Below are 11,925 nucleotides of genomic sequence, written 5' to 3'. Positions count from 1 at the left end.
AGTAATTGAGTAGAACATAAGGAGATCAGAACGTCAGAAAAGCTGAAAATAAGAAACGTAATTAAGCAGAGCCTCAGAGAAAAGAGCCGACGGGCAAAGCACGAAATTATTTGCAAAAAGGAATTAGAATATAACAGTGTAGAGCAAAAAGGAAAACCCATGCTATGGAATGATGAATAATTTGAATATTGAGAAAGCAGAACAAAAAAATAAAGAACGGATATGAAGGAAGGCTGTGATTGCTAAAATACAAATTGCCACGTTAACTACATCATTCGAGGACCAGCTATCAGATAACATATTGTCCTATGTGATCGAGAGTTTTCATCATCTCACGATGTTATTAAGGTTTCGTACGAAGCTAATCAAGTTATAGATTGAAAGGAAAAGACGTGGATATGATATAAGTACAGCCCCCTTAAAGGGGGGGGGGGGGGACGTACTATGTGAGACTCAGAGCGGTGTCACAATATCTTTAGGTGTTAAGAAAGGAAACCTACTGACCGGAGGCCCGAGCTTGAATGCATTTATATACTAAGAGAATAAAGGAAAAGAATGAAAAACGCCTTAGGAAGATTGCGTTTCGCCAATATGAATTGTGATATGTGTACGTCCTGATTTAATTCCCCCTATCGAGTAAACAGATGTTGTGCATAAGTATGCAGTAATATGTTCTAAAGAATAGTAATAAAGGCAAGAAAATGGCTGCAAGCCAGGCTCCTAAAGAGTAATAGAGGAGATTATCAGATTTAACGAATATTTCGGGTAATGACGAATTATCGTATCAGGAATACCAGTATTTGGTAGTTTGGGGGCCTTTAAAGGAAAGAAAAGAGGTTCGTTAGATACTAGGAAATAGTTCATGAAATTCGAGGAGACATGCTATGAAATTATGTGTATTATCGGTATGAAGTAGTGTCTGACCATATTTGTAAACAATCCGCGCGAGAGAAATTATTCCACCCATGATTTGGAATTAGCCGCGGTGACTCATTTATATAAAGGCTACGCTGATAATTGTACAGACCGTCATTTTTTTTTTAGTAAAAAGGAAATGTTATGCATCAAGGGTATAAGAGAGTAAGAAAGGGCCTAAGGGCTATTATGCAGGACGAGCGAAATTTTCATAAGGACACAACTCAATTGCTGTAGCCTATCGAATGTTTTGATAAAATAATTCGGGGCACGAAGATTAGAATGAGTAAGCAAACGTTGTCCAGGGGACTTCCGTAAACCCCGAAGCATTAGTGAAAATGGTCTGACTTTGATCGAGATTCTGTAAGCCACACTTCTACACCTCCGATTTTGATGAAACCCCGTTTATTATGCCTTCGTGTTTCTAAATTCGATTACGCTTCTGTTTGATGTACCTTCGTTCGCCCGACTCTGATTACGAATCTGTTTGATATACCTCTGTACGCCTAACTCTGGTTACGAATCTGTTCGACGTGGCTTCGTACGTCTGATTCTGATTACAAATCTATTTGATATATCCTCGTATGTCTGATTTTGATTACAATCTGTTCGATATATTTCTGTACGTTTGACCCTGGTTAAGAATCTGTTTGATATGACGGCGGAGTATGAATTTGTTTGCTATGCTTCTGCACTCCCGAATTTGAATACGTTTTGTCCGATATACTTTTGTACGTCCGACTCTGACAAACAAATTTGTCTGGTAAAATCCTGTACGTCTGACTCCGATCACGGATCTGTCTGGTCTATTTCCATACGTCTGACTCTGATTATGGACCTATCTGATATAGTTCAGCGCATCTGATACGGATCGTGAATTTGTCCGATATACTTTGGTACGTCTGGCCCCGATTTGAATCTGTTTGAGATAACGTTAGATTATGCTTTTGTCTGTCATACTTTTGTACCTTCGATTTTGGATCTGACTCTGTCTGACATCCGTCTGATCTTCTGGTTTTGATAAAGATTTTGTTCGTCATATGCCCTATCTAAGATTGTGCACTAATGAAGATTTCGAGCGGTAATGCGGTGCGGAAGAATGGTATAGGGGCCGGAAAATGACTTGATTAAATAAAAGTATGTGGTTGGCAAGGCCCCCCCCCCTCCGAGGAGTTTTGAGACCTATAAGACTAATTTAACATTCGAGGACGAATGTTCTAAAGGGGGGAGGATGTTATATCCCGTGTTTTTGCATATTCGGAAATTTGGAATAATTTTGACTTATAGGTCATAAGGCAATATTTTGATTTTAGTTAATATGTTTATGTTGTTCATGAAAGATAATGACGTGGAAATACACGGAGAAGGCCAAGGGCAAAATTGGAATTTTGGAAATTATTTTTCGGAAATCGTAAAACGAGATTTCTAATTAATTGGGCTCAAAAAAAAAAGAATGAAAATTGAGGCCCAAACCACAAAGGTGGCCGGCCATGATTCATGGCTAGCCCAAGCCCATGAATTAAATAGGTCATGTGATTCTCACATGATCATTAACCAAGCAAGCATATTATATATACATGTTTATCTATAGAAATTTCAAGAAGGAGAAAAACAAAAAAAGATGAAGACCATGGACAAAGGGCCATTCGGCCTTGTCCCATAATTTTTGCCCCCTCAAATCTTGTTCCGAAAAATTATTTTCTTAGTGTATTCCCACTAATTCAAGGGCCCTCTACAACTTGGTGTGGTTGTTTTGGAGGATAGAGTGCTTGTTTCATCAATTTAACCACTTGGTCAAGTGAAGAAGTTGGAAGGAAAAGGTAAGAATTCATCCCTCCTATTTATGTTATGAAGGTTTGTTTGTGTTGTAGTATATGGAAATGAGTATAATATATAGAAATATGGAAGTTTGCAAAGTGGGTGTGCATGTGTGTGTGCATGTGGCCGAATATATGTTATGTTGTATAGTTAGGATGAGTTGAATTTTATGTTGTATTCTAGTCGTGGTTATTGTGGAATTTGTATTGGAAATGAAAGTTGAATGAAATTGGGTGAAGTTAGAAATATGGCATGTTGGCCGTGGTTGGTGTTATGATGGAATAATGATGGATTTATTTTATTTAGCTTGTTAGTTGTGTCGTTATGATATTTACGATGTAAATAAGTCTTGAACGATTTGAAATGGCATAGGAATTGCTTGTATGTAAGTATGGGAATTTATGCGAATTTTATATGACTTTTATATAATGATGGAAGTAAGACTTTAAATGTGAATTATGGTTGTTGTTGATGAATGTGAGGAAATGAAAATGTGTTATGAACGTTTGTGTCGAAGAATGGAAGTTTTGAATGAATTATGAATTCGGTGGGATTTTTGTATATTTTGCGAATATTTTGTATAATGGTGTGGAATGCTTTCGAATGATGTTGGAGTGATTTTGATTAGTAAATGAATATGGAAATATTGATATTAGCTTGGAATTGTGAAGTTGGAATGGGAATTGTTGTCTTATGTAGAAAGGAAGAACAACTATACTAGAATGCGTTTTGAGGTGATTTTGATGAATGTTGTCATTGTTGGGGTTGTTGTTGTTGATATTATGGCCGAGCTAAGCCTCGGGGATGTTGAATTTACGGGGGAGATGCTGCCCAAATTTTTATAGAACAATATTGGCTAAGGTTAGAAATTGTGAGCCTCATGAATAGTAAATCGGTCAATATGACCATTTGCGGATTTTTGGCGAAACAGGATCGAAGTTTTGATGAGCTTAGCAAGCGAGAAAGGTATGTAAAGCTATCCCTTTTCTTCTTTTGGCATGTCCTAGAGATACTAGGTTTGAATTTGAGCCTCGGGGGTTATCCTGCTCCTCGAAACCCGAGTTTGATTTTAGCTACTATTCATTCAATACAATTGAATCATAATTCCTATGTTTGGTTGGAAAACTATTCGAACGTCCATAATGTGCGCAAATGTGATAGAATTACTTCGAGGCTTGCATAAACAACTCCGTAGAATCGAAAGTTCGTAATTTATGTCCGCCACCTCGACTTGACCGAGGTGGGCCCACTAGCCGAGATTTCTTTCGTTTGTCTCACTCAATCTATTTTCGTATGATATAAAGGGAGGACCTTGTCTATGAGTTTGAGACTCCGTCGATTCGTTCCATAAGTTATTTGAAAGCTTCTAATGTGAACGACACTAAATTTTCGAAAATAGTCTATGAAGTATCTTTTCGAAAGTTTCGAAGATCTAAAGGCTCATATCTTTTGTATATTAAATTCCGACGGACCCAATACTTACTGCGAGCCTGTGATCTTAATGAGTATGGATATGTATTTAATTGCCGAGTTTTGAAATTTAATTGGATATATGCATATGGTTCTATTTTGAATCATAATTACCGTTTTGGAAATACCTTCGTGAAATAAACCCGCTTTGATTAATTGTTTGAACTATTTTGACTAAAGAGCCAACATATGATTTTATCAAGTTTGTAAAGGTATTTCGATATATATATATATATATTGCATTGTTTGCTCACGACTCCGCTCGTGCCTTATTATGACTTCGTTCACGGTTCCGGGCCGGCTTTGTGATCGTGCGCACTATGATAAATTCGGCGATATCTTGTGTTACGGTTCCCGAGACCTCGCCATAGGGCCGGGTTCCGTTTATGGAGTTATCTTTGTGATATGGCTTATGACATATGTGATGATGTGATTTGTATGACGATGTGATGTGTACGGAGATGTACGGAGATTTGAAACCCTTCCGAGTTATGCGTGAGTGGCACCGGCGTCGGAGTGGTGACCACGTTCCCGAGCGTTATGCATGATTTTGATTTGCATTATATGTATATGTTTCCGGCACGGATCCGATATATTAATTCGGTATTCTCTCTCCTTATACTTTTACTTCGGCTATGATTTGGATTTACGCACTTTATGCTTTACATACTCGGTACATCTTTCGTGCGACCCCCCTTTTCGGGGGTCGCGTTTCATGCCCGCAGTACGAGGTTCGTGATTTGCCGGTGTAGGCCACACATTCTCGCCATTACGAGTGCTCCCGTCGATCCGGAGCCCACATTTGATATATATGTTTTGATATGTATTTTCTGCTCATTTGTGACTGTACGGGTACGGCGGGGCCCTGTCCCGTCATATGTTTGTATGTTCTGTTCCGTTGTAGAGGCCTGTAGTCATATATGTGGGTCATGGGTCACGTATGCGTTCGTTTGTTTATGATTTGCGTCTTAACGCGGTCCCGTTTGTTGCTACGGCCAAGTCGGCCAAACTATTTGTATAGGTGTATATATATATGTTCGGCGACGTATATTCCGCCGCCTCCGACTTTGATATGATACTTTTGTACGCGCGACCGCCTAAGACAGTTTTTATTTTCATTCTGCCATAAATGATGAATTTGATATTTGAATCAAGCTATATTACGATGATTTGATATAAAAGTCTGTTTGGGTGTCCAACTAGGGCGCCAGCCGCGCCCACTTTGGCCGGGTCGTGACAATGACGCCCCAACCGTAACATCCCGTACCGGTCTAGATCCTCAATAAAGAGCAGATACCTCATGCTCATATCCGCACCCAACGTGTTCGGGAACATGATGCAACCGAATATGATGAGAAGATATAAGCGAGCACGTCGGTCAACATCAGCCTGAGGCGTCGCCTCGCCAATCGGATGCTGCAGATGTACGAGGCGCAAGTGAGCATGGAGGGAGGACCGCAACAACCGACTCCGTCCACGCATATCCCTCTGCTGAGGCACGAAACCAGTGAGCCTAGTCAACTCCTGGGGATACGACAGCTGCGGAGGCTCCACTCTATACAATGCCTGTCCATCAATATGTAGACCATAAATCACCTCGACATCCTGCAGGGTGATGGTAGCCTCGCCAGTGCGGAGATGAAATGTATGTGTCTCCGGTCGCCAGTGCTCAATCATGGCCGTCACTAGAGCCTTATCGTGCACAAGCCGACCAACCTCGATGCACCGATAGATACCGCCCCGATGTAGTATGTCTATGACACGAGGATGTGGGGGAATAGCCTCTAGAATATCCCATGCTGACTCACCCGAATGGGTACAGACCACTCTACTAGATGATACCGGTACATTCCATACATACTGGGACCTATGCTCATGCTGTAGATAAAGTACCCCTCTGTTGTCGAAGGGCCCCGGCTCTATCGAGGTGTCCTATCTATTTTAGGCATTTTAAATTAATCGTTAATACATGAAGTAAGGATTAAAGTGGTATAGTTTTTACGCATTTTAAATTAATCGTTATTTTTTTAATTAATCTCTAATACTAGTATTAGGGCAAAATACATCAAAACACCCCTAAACTATACCCAAAATGTCGATATCACACCTAAACTATACGAGCGACCTATTACACACCTTAACATCTTAAAAGTGAATTAAATTACCCCTCCACAGACCAAAACCCAGGTGCGTATTCGTCCACATTTTTTAGCGCGTTGGAGCTGAAAAAAAGGCCATTAAAATTTTTAAAAAAATAGAAAATCAATTAAACAACCCTAATTAATAACCCTAACGGTTAAGTCCAAATTTTCACCCACCCACATTTACCCATACCCGACCTAAACATTTTAGAACCCTAACTCCCCTAAATTGATGAAGAACACGCTCAAATCGGAGCTCAACCCAAGTTGTTTTTGAATCAAAGGTAACTAAATTCAACTTTTTTTTAGCTTGTTCTATTGTATAAGCTCAAGTATTGTTGTATTTCTCAGCTGTAAAAATCACTCGGGTTCACTTTTTTTTTTTTTGCATTTGTCTGTAATCTTTCGTATGGAGCACTGCTTAATTTGCTTTTTTTTTTCTCTTTTCTGGTAAAGATTGTTATACAATGGCTAAAATAGGCTTAAGTAAGTTTTGTAAGCAAGAGGATGATCATGAGTTGAAGGATGTGCGATGCAAACATGGATTTCTTTTGCCATTGTTGACTTCTTGGACCCCAAGGAACCCTGGTAGAAGATATTGGAGTTGTCCATATTATGGTGTAAGCGAAATTTAAAAAGCAAAAATTGAACTTTGAAGAAGTGAATTTGATTTCAAATATTGAACTTTGAAGAGTTGAAAGACTGATTTTTTTTTCTTGATTTTATTACATTTTAGGGTGCTAGATCATGTGATTTTTATCTTTGGAAGGATGCTGACATTGATCCAAGATCCAAATTTGTTATTCCTAAATTGGTGGGAAGAATTGGTGAACTTGAAGCATCATTGGAGGCTTTTGGAAAAGATGATTACAAGCCTTCTCCGTTAACAAACTCCGTGGAAAGCAAAATTGATATGAACAACATAGAAATTCAACTAGAAAATTTTGGAGAAGACATTAAGAAGATGAAGGAAAAAGAGAAGAAGTGGAAGAGCAAGTTGGCTAAGTCCAAGAAAAGGGAGAAAGTTCTTTTGATTTCCTTATTGTGTATTTGTATTGTAATAGTAAGTTTTCTATTTCAAAACTTGTTTTTTAGAGGTGTTTCAATGAAGTTGCCCTAAGCTCTTGTTCTAGTTTGGCATGTTGTTAGGGGTTATTTTGTAGTAGTAAGTTTTGGTGCTTTTGGCATGTTGTTAGCGAGGTTGCACTTGTTAGTGTTGTAAAGAACTTGTTAGTGTTGGCATTTTGCGGAATGAATTGGCACTGTTGGCTGTAATGTTGTTGTTGTGCAATTCTTAGTCTTGTGCAATTGCTTTGCAAAATTAGTAAGTATAAGGCATAAAACAGTAAGAAATTTCATTTAACATTGAAAGCACTTTCATTAATCGAAGGCATAAAACATGAAAAGAAATAAAGAGACCTATTCTATAATTACGATCTCCGGTGCGTTCTTATTAACGAAGAAGCATATGCGCCCGTTGACCTCGCAAGCTTGAAATACCAAAAAATTTCCTCTTTGCAGTTCGTTGTCATCAACAAATGCCTTCCATCCTTGGCAAAGACGGTTATATACACCCACTTTATATTACATATAGTAGGCGTGAGCATTGTGAAGAACAACGGCTTCACGGTCTTGTTTTGGAAGGAATTGGAAAGTATGGGAAGGAAATATGAAGTCATCCTTGTCAACGTACGATTTCGTTAACTTCTTCTCAAATGTTGTTAGGATGGTAGTCATTTTTGGTTTGAGGGGTTGCAATGAGAAGTAGTGAAAGAACTATGATTTAATAAGAATTGAGTAGTGAATAGGTGAAGAACTAATCACCAACCACCTCACTTAAAGAAGCCAATGGAAGTGGTCAAAAACTTGACCAGAAATGAATTCGAAAAACAGATTACAACGACTTCAAAAAGTGTACCAAGACTTGACCAAAATTGGGCAAAATCAGTGCCATTCAACCTAACAATAAAGGCTAACAAAACTGCTAACAAGGCTAGACATAAATTCAAAACATATTAGACATTCAAAATAGATTAGAACTAACGTTAAAAGCACTCACAGCTGCATAACCATTGATCAAAAGAGAGTGACTTTACATAGATAAGAACTAATGTTAAATGCAATCACAAATGCCAATTCAAGTGCGATCCACAATTTGCCCAAAACAAACTTAAATGCGATGCATCTCTACCAAACCACTACATACATAGCTAAGGCAAAATACATCAAATCACCCTTAAACTCTGTACCCAAAATGTAGATTTGATGTATTTTGCCTATAGTTAACCTCAACCAAATGCGATCAAATGCCTAAACAAAGTATTAAAAAAAAAAAACAACTACATAGACAAATTCTGCATCCACGACTGCCCAATACATAAACTAAAGCCAGAATGGTCAAATTCACAATGCAGTCACTACTTAGACAATTTCACAAGGCAGTGGTACTTCCTTGGCTCATTTGTACAGCTTTAGTCCTGGTTTGACTCTGCTTTTTGTCCCTTCTTTGTTGAAGCTGCCTGGAGGTCATAGCTTGTCTTCCTTGCCATTTCACACCACCACTTGCTTTGTGCTGCAGTTCACCAGTGACAACTGCACTTGACTTGATGTTTCTAAACCTTTGACTAGGCAATCGAGGCTGCTCAAATGAATAGAACTATTTGTTAGTGATACTTAATTTCAGAAAATGATATTTAATTGTTAAACATAGAACAATCTTACATTGATGATAGTTGCTCCACTTTGTATGTGCAACACTCTCATTCCAACCATCTTTGGCCTATTAGTAGTAACACTCTACAAATTATATCAAAATATTAGCAACTAATTCAGCACTAAACTATACATGAAGTATGTGAAATTATTTACCTTTTCGGTTGATCCCTTTGGGCCTACCCCTTCCTCTCTTACCGATTGGAGCGGTGCCTTTCTTAGGCAAAGAATCGAACTTGGGCAATGCCAGGAGCACTTGCACTTGGGCCGGCGGTTGTAGGCTCTCTAAGACATCTCCTTTATTGTGACCTGGGGTATGACCCTTGTTGCATGTCATTTCAACCCCCCTTTTGGAGAGTTTTCTTGTTTTTTTAGGTTCACTTGCCTCTTTCCTCCTAGCCAGCCTTAGGCACCGCACCGGCATCTTCCTCACTTCGGGTGGTATAACAAGTAGGATTTGTAGATGGTGGCCACATTTTCAAGTTCGAACCGGTTGAATAAAGTAGCTATATGTCTTCATATAGGTATCTCTAGAATACCACCGAGAAATGTAATCCATTGGGTTCAACCTCTTGGTGAAGAGCACGATTGCATGAGGACATAGGATGCCTTTCAACATCCATGCTCTACAAGAACAAGTTTGTCTAGGCAGATCCACAACATGTCTAAAATGACCTTCAAGAACCTCATACCCCGTATCGTAATTTCACTCAATCTTTCATTTCATAGACCTTGCAAGTATGCTGGCTTTAACTTTCAATGCCATTGGAGAAAAGTCATGTATCCCACCGTTACAAAACTCCTAATCGTCCTACTCTCTTCATCATTTTGATTCTTATTTCTTCAAGCATAGTTATTACGCCTTGTGCTTTGCATGTACTAATATCCAAGAGTTGAAACATTCGGCCATGTTATTGTCTATAATGTCACACTTTGTGGTATATTTCAAGTAAACCTTGCTCCACCTTTCAGGGTTGTAATATATCAACTTATCAAGACATTCTTCTCCCAACAGTTTCATGTAGTCTAAGTTCTCATTCAGCTGAGACTCAAAAGTTGACTTTGCACACCTCCAGAAGCAATTCTTCCTCTCAAGGCCTCTTGTATTTTTGGGACCAATTGGCTAAAACATGCCTAGCACACATTCTATGTTCAACATTGGGCAACTGCTCTTTTATGGCACTTTCAAGACCCTGTGGGGAATAAAAAAACAGGCAGTTAGTAAAGTAAAAGAACATTAGTGTAAAGAGTTATGAAAAGTGAATTCAACACTTAAATCTTACCTTCTGCATATCTGTTATAACAGCAATGTCTGTCCCATCTCCCAGCTGAAGATCTTCCTTTAAAATTCGACAAACCAAGTCGATTGTGCTTGTTCTCAACCTTAACTACGCCGGAAGCCCGATGGCATCATCTGCTTGTTTCCATCTTTACAAACATCAACAAGTAATTGACCTTTTGAGATTCCCTTTAAAAAGCAACCATCCAAACCAATGCACTTCCTACAACCAGCTAAGTATGACTTCTTCATTGCATCAAAACATATGTAGAATCCTCTAAACATTTTTTTCCACCTTCAAATGTCTCATCACTAAGCCTAACTACACATGTACTACCTGGATTTGATCTTAACAACTTATCCCTATAATATAAAATCCTCCCAAACTCCAAAACATGATCACCCATCAACTCAGCTAAAACCTTGTTTCTTACTCTTCTACACACAGTTCTACCAATATAAAGATCCAACTCCTTCTTAATGAGCTGCTGAAACTCAAAAATCATAATGCTTGGTTGTTCCTTTATTCTCTTATTATAGTGACTAGATAAGAATTTGGTATTGCAAAGCTTGTTTCTATTGGTAGGGTCACACTTGTGAATTGGATTATAGTTCTTCACCACAAAGTTGTTAGTCCTAGAGTCAAGACTAGCAAATAAAAGCCAAGGACAACCCTCTACACACCTAATCCTTACCACTTGTAAGTTCATTAATACACTTTTCAATAATGTAACATGCTCATGGACTGCGTCATAGCTGAGTTCTAAATTCATTAACACTTTCAAATTGGAGGCCTAGTTCCCGCACTATTTTCTTGGAGGTTTCATCAAACACAACTCTGTTTGTCACCTTCCTTCTTTTTGCTTTTACTCTCTCCTCAACTATTCCTTCATCATCATCAGATATGTCATCTGGATCAGTCTCAAAACTGACAGCTTCATCTGAGGGGTAATAAGGCTCATCACCAGCCAACTTACCTTCTAAGGCTCATCACCAGCCAACTTACCTTCCATGGTGTCTCTATTAGCACCTTCAGATTCATTATACCCCATATCTAGCCCTTTTGGTCCCGAACCTAACTTAACATGGGGACGGGGAGCTCTTCACCCTCTTCCTTCTTTTTCTTTTTCCCGGCTCTCTTTTTCCTCCCTAAAACCCCTTAGCTCCTTATCTACATCACTCTCGGCCGTGTACTTCTCCTTCATCAAACAATCCATCTAGGTATGAATCTAAATCACTAACAGTTTCAGAAAAATCAGGGACAACCCTAGTTTGTGAAAATTCAACAGTAGTATGAGAGGCATAATTTGATTCATCAGTAGTATAAGGGGCAGGAATAAATTCATTAGTAGTAGTAGGGGCGCTTTGATGCGGAGAGTGCTAGGGGCGGGATTTGGTTCAATAGTAGTATTGGGGCGGGATTTGATGCGGGGCAAAAGAGTATTAGAAGCGATTTGATTCAAGATTGTCAATATTTGGAGGAGTGTAAGGGACGAAGTTAGAGAGTTAGGTTGGAGAGGGCGATTTTGAGTTGGTTCAAAAGGAGGTTCATTGAATGGCTCTAAATCAGCATCAAAGGTATCAAAAGAT

At 38.9% G+C, this 11,925-nt stretch overlaps 1 protein-coding gene across 1 annotated transcript; it reads left to right on the top strand.

Moving 5' to 3' along the window:
* The first annotated feature begins 6,638 nt into the window (after positions 1-6,638).
* On the top strand, positions 6,639-7,464 carry LOC132041689 (uncharacterized). The gene is made up of 2 exons (XM_059432399.1): positions 6,639-6,964; positions 7,081-7,464. Exons 1-2 carry the CDS (start codon positions 6,812-6,814, stop codon positions 7,462-7,464), a joined length of 537 nt encoding a protein of 178 aa, XP_059288382.1. The 5' UTR covers positions 6,639-6,811.
* Positions 7,465-11,925: the final 4,461 nt, after the last annotated feature.

This window comes from Lycium ferocissimum, unplaced genomic scaffold, assembly GCF_029784015.1.
Source record: "Lycium ferocissimum isolate CSIRO_LF1 unplaced genomic scaffold, AGI_CSIRO_Lferr_CH_V1 ctg11101, whole genome shotgun sequence".
Taxonomy (NCBI): Eukaryota; Viridiplantae; Streptophyta; class Magnoliopsida; order Solanales; family Solanaceae; genus Lycium; species Lycium ferocissimum.
This window is presented reverse-complemented; position numbering and strand designations above follow the sequence as displayed.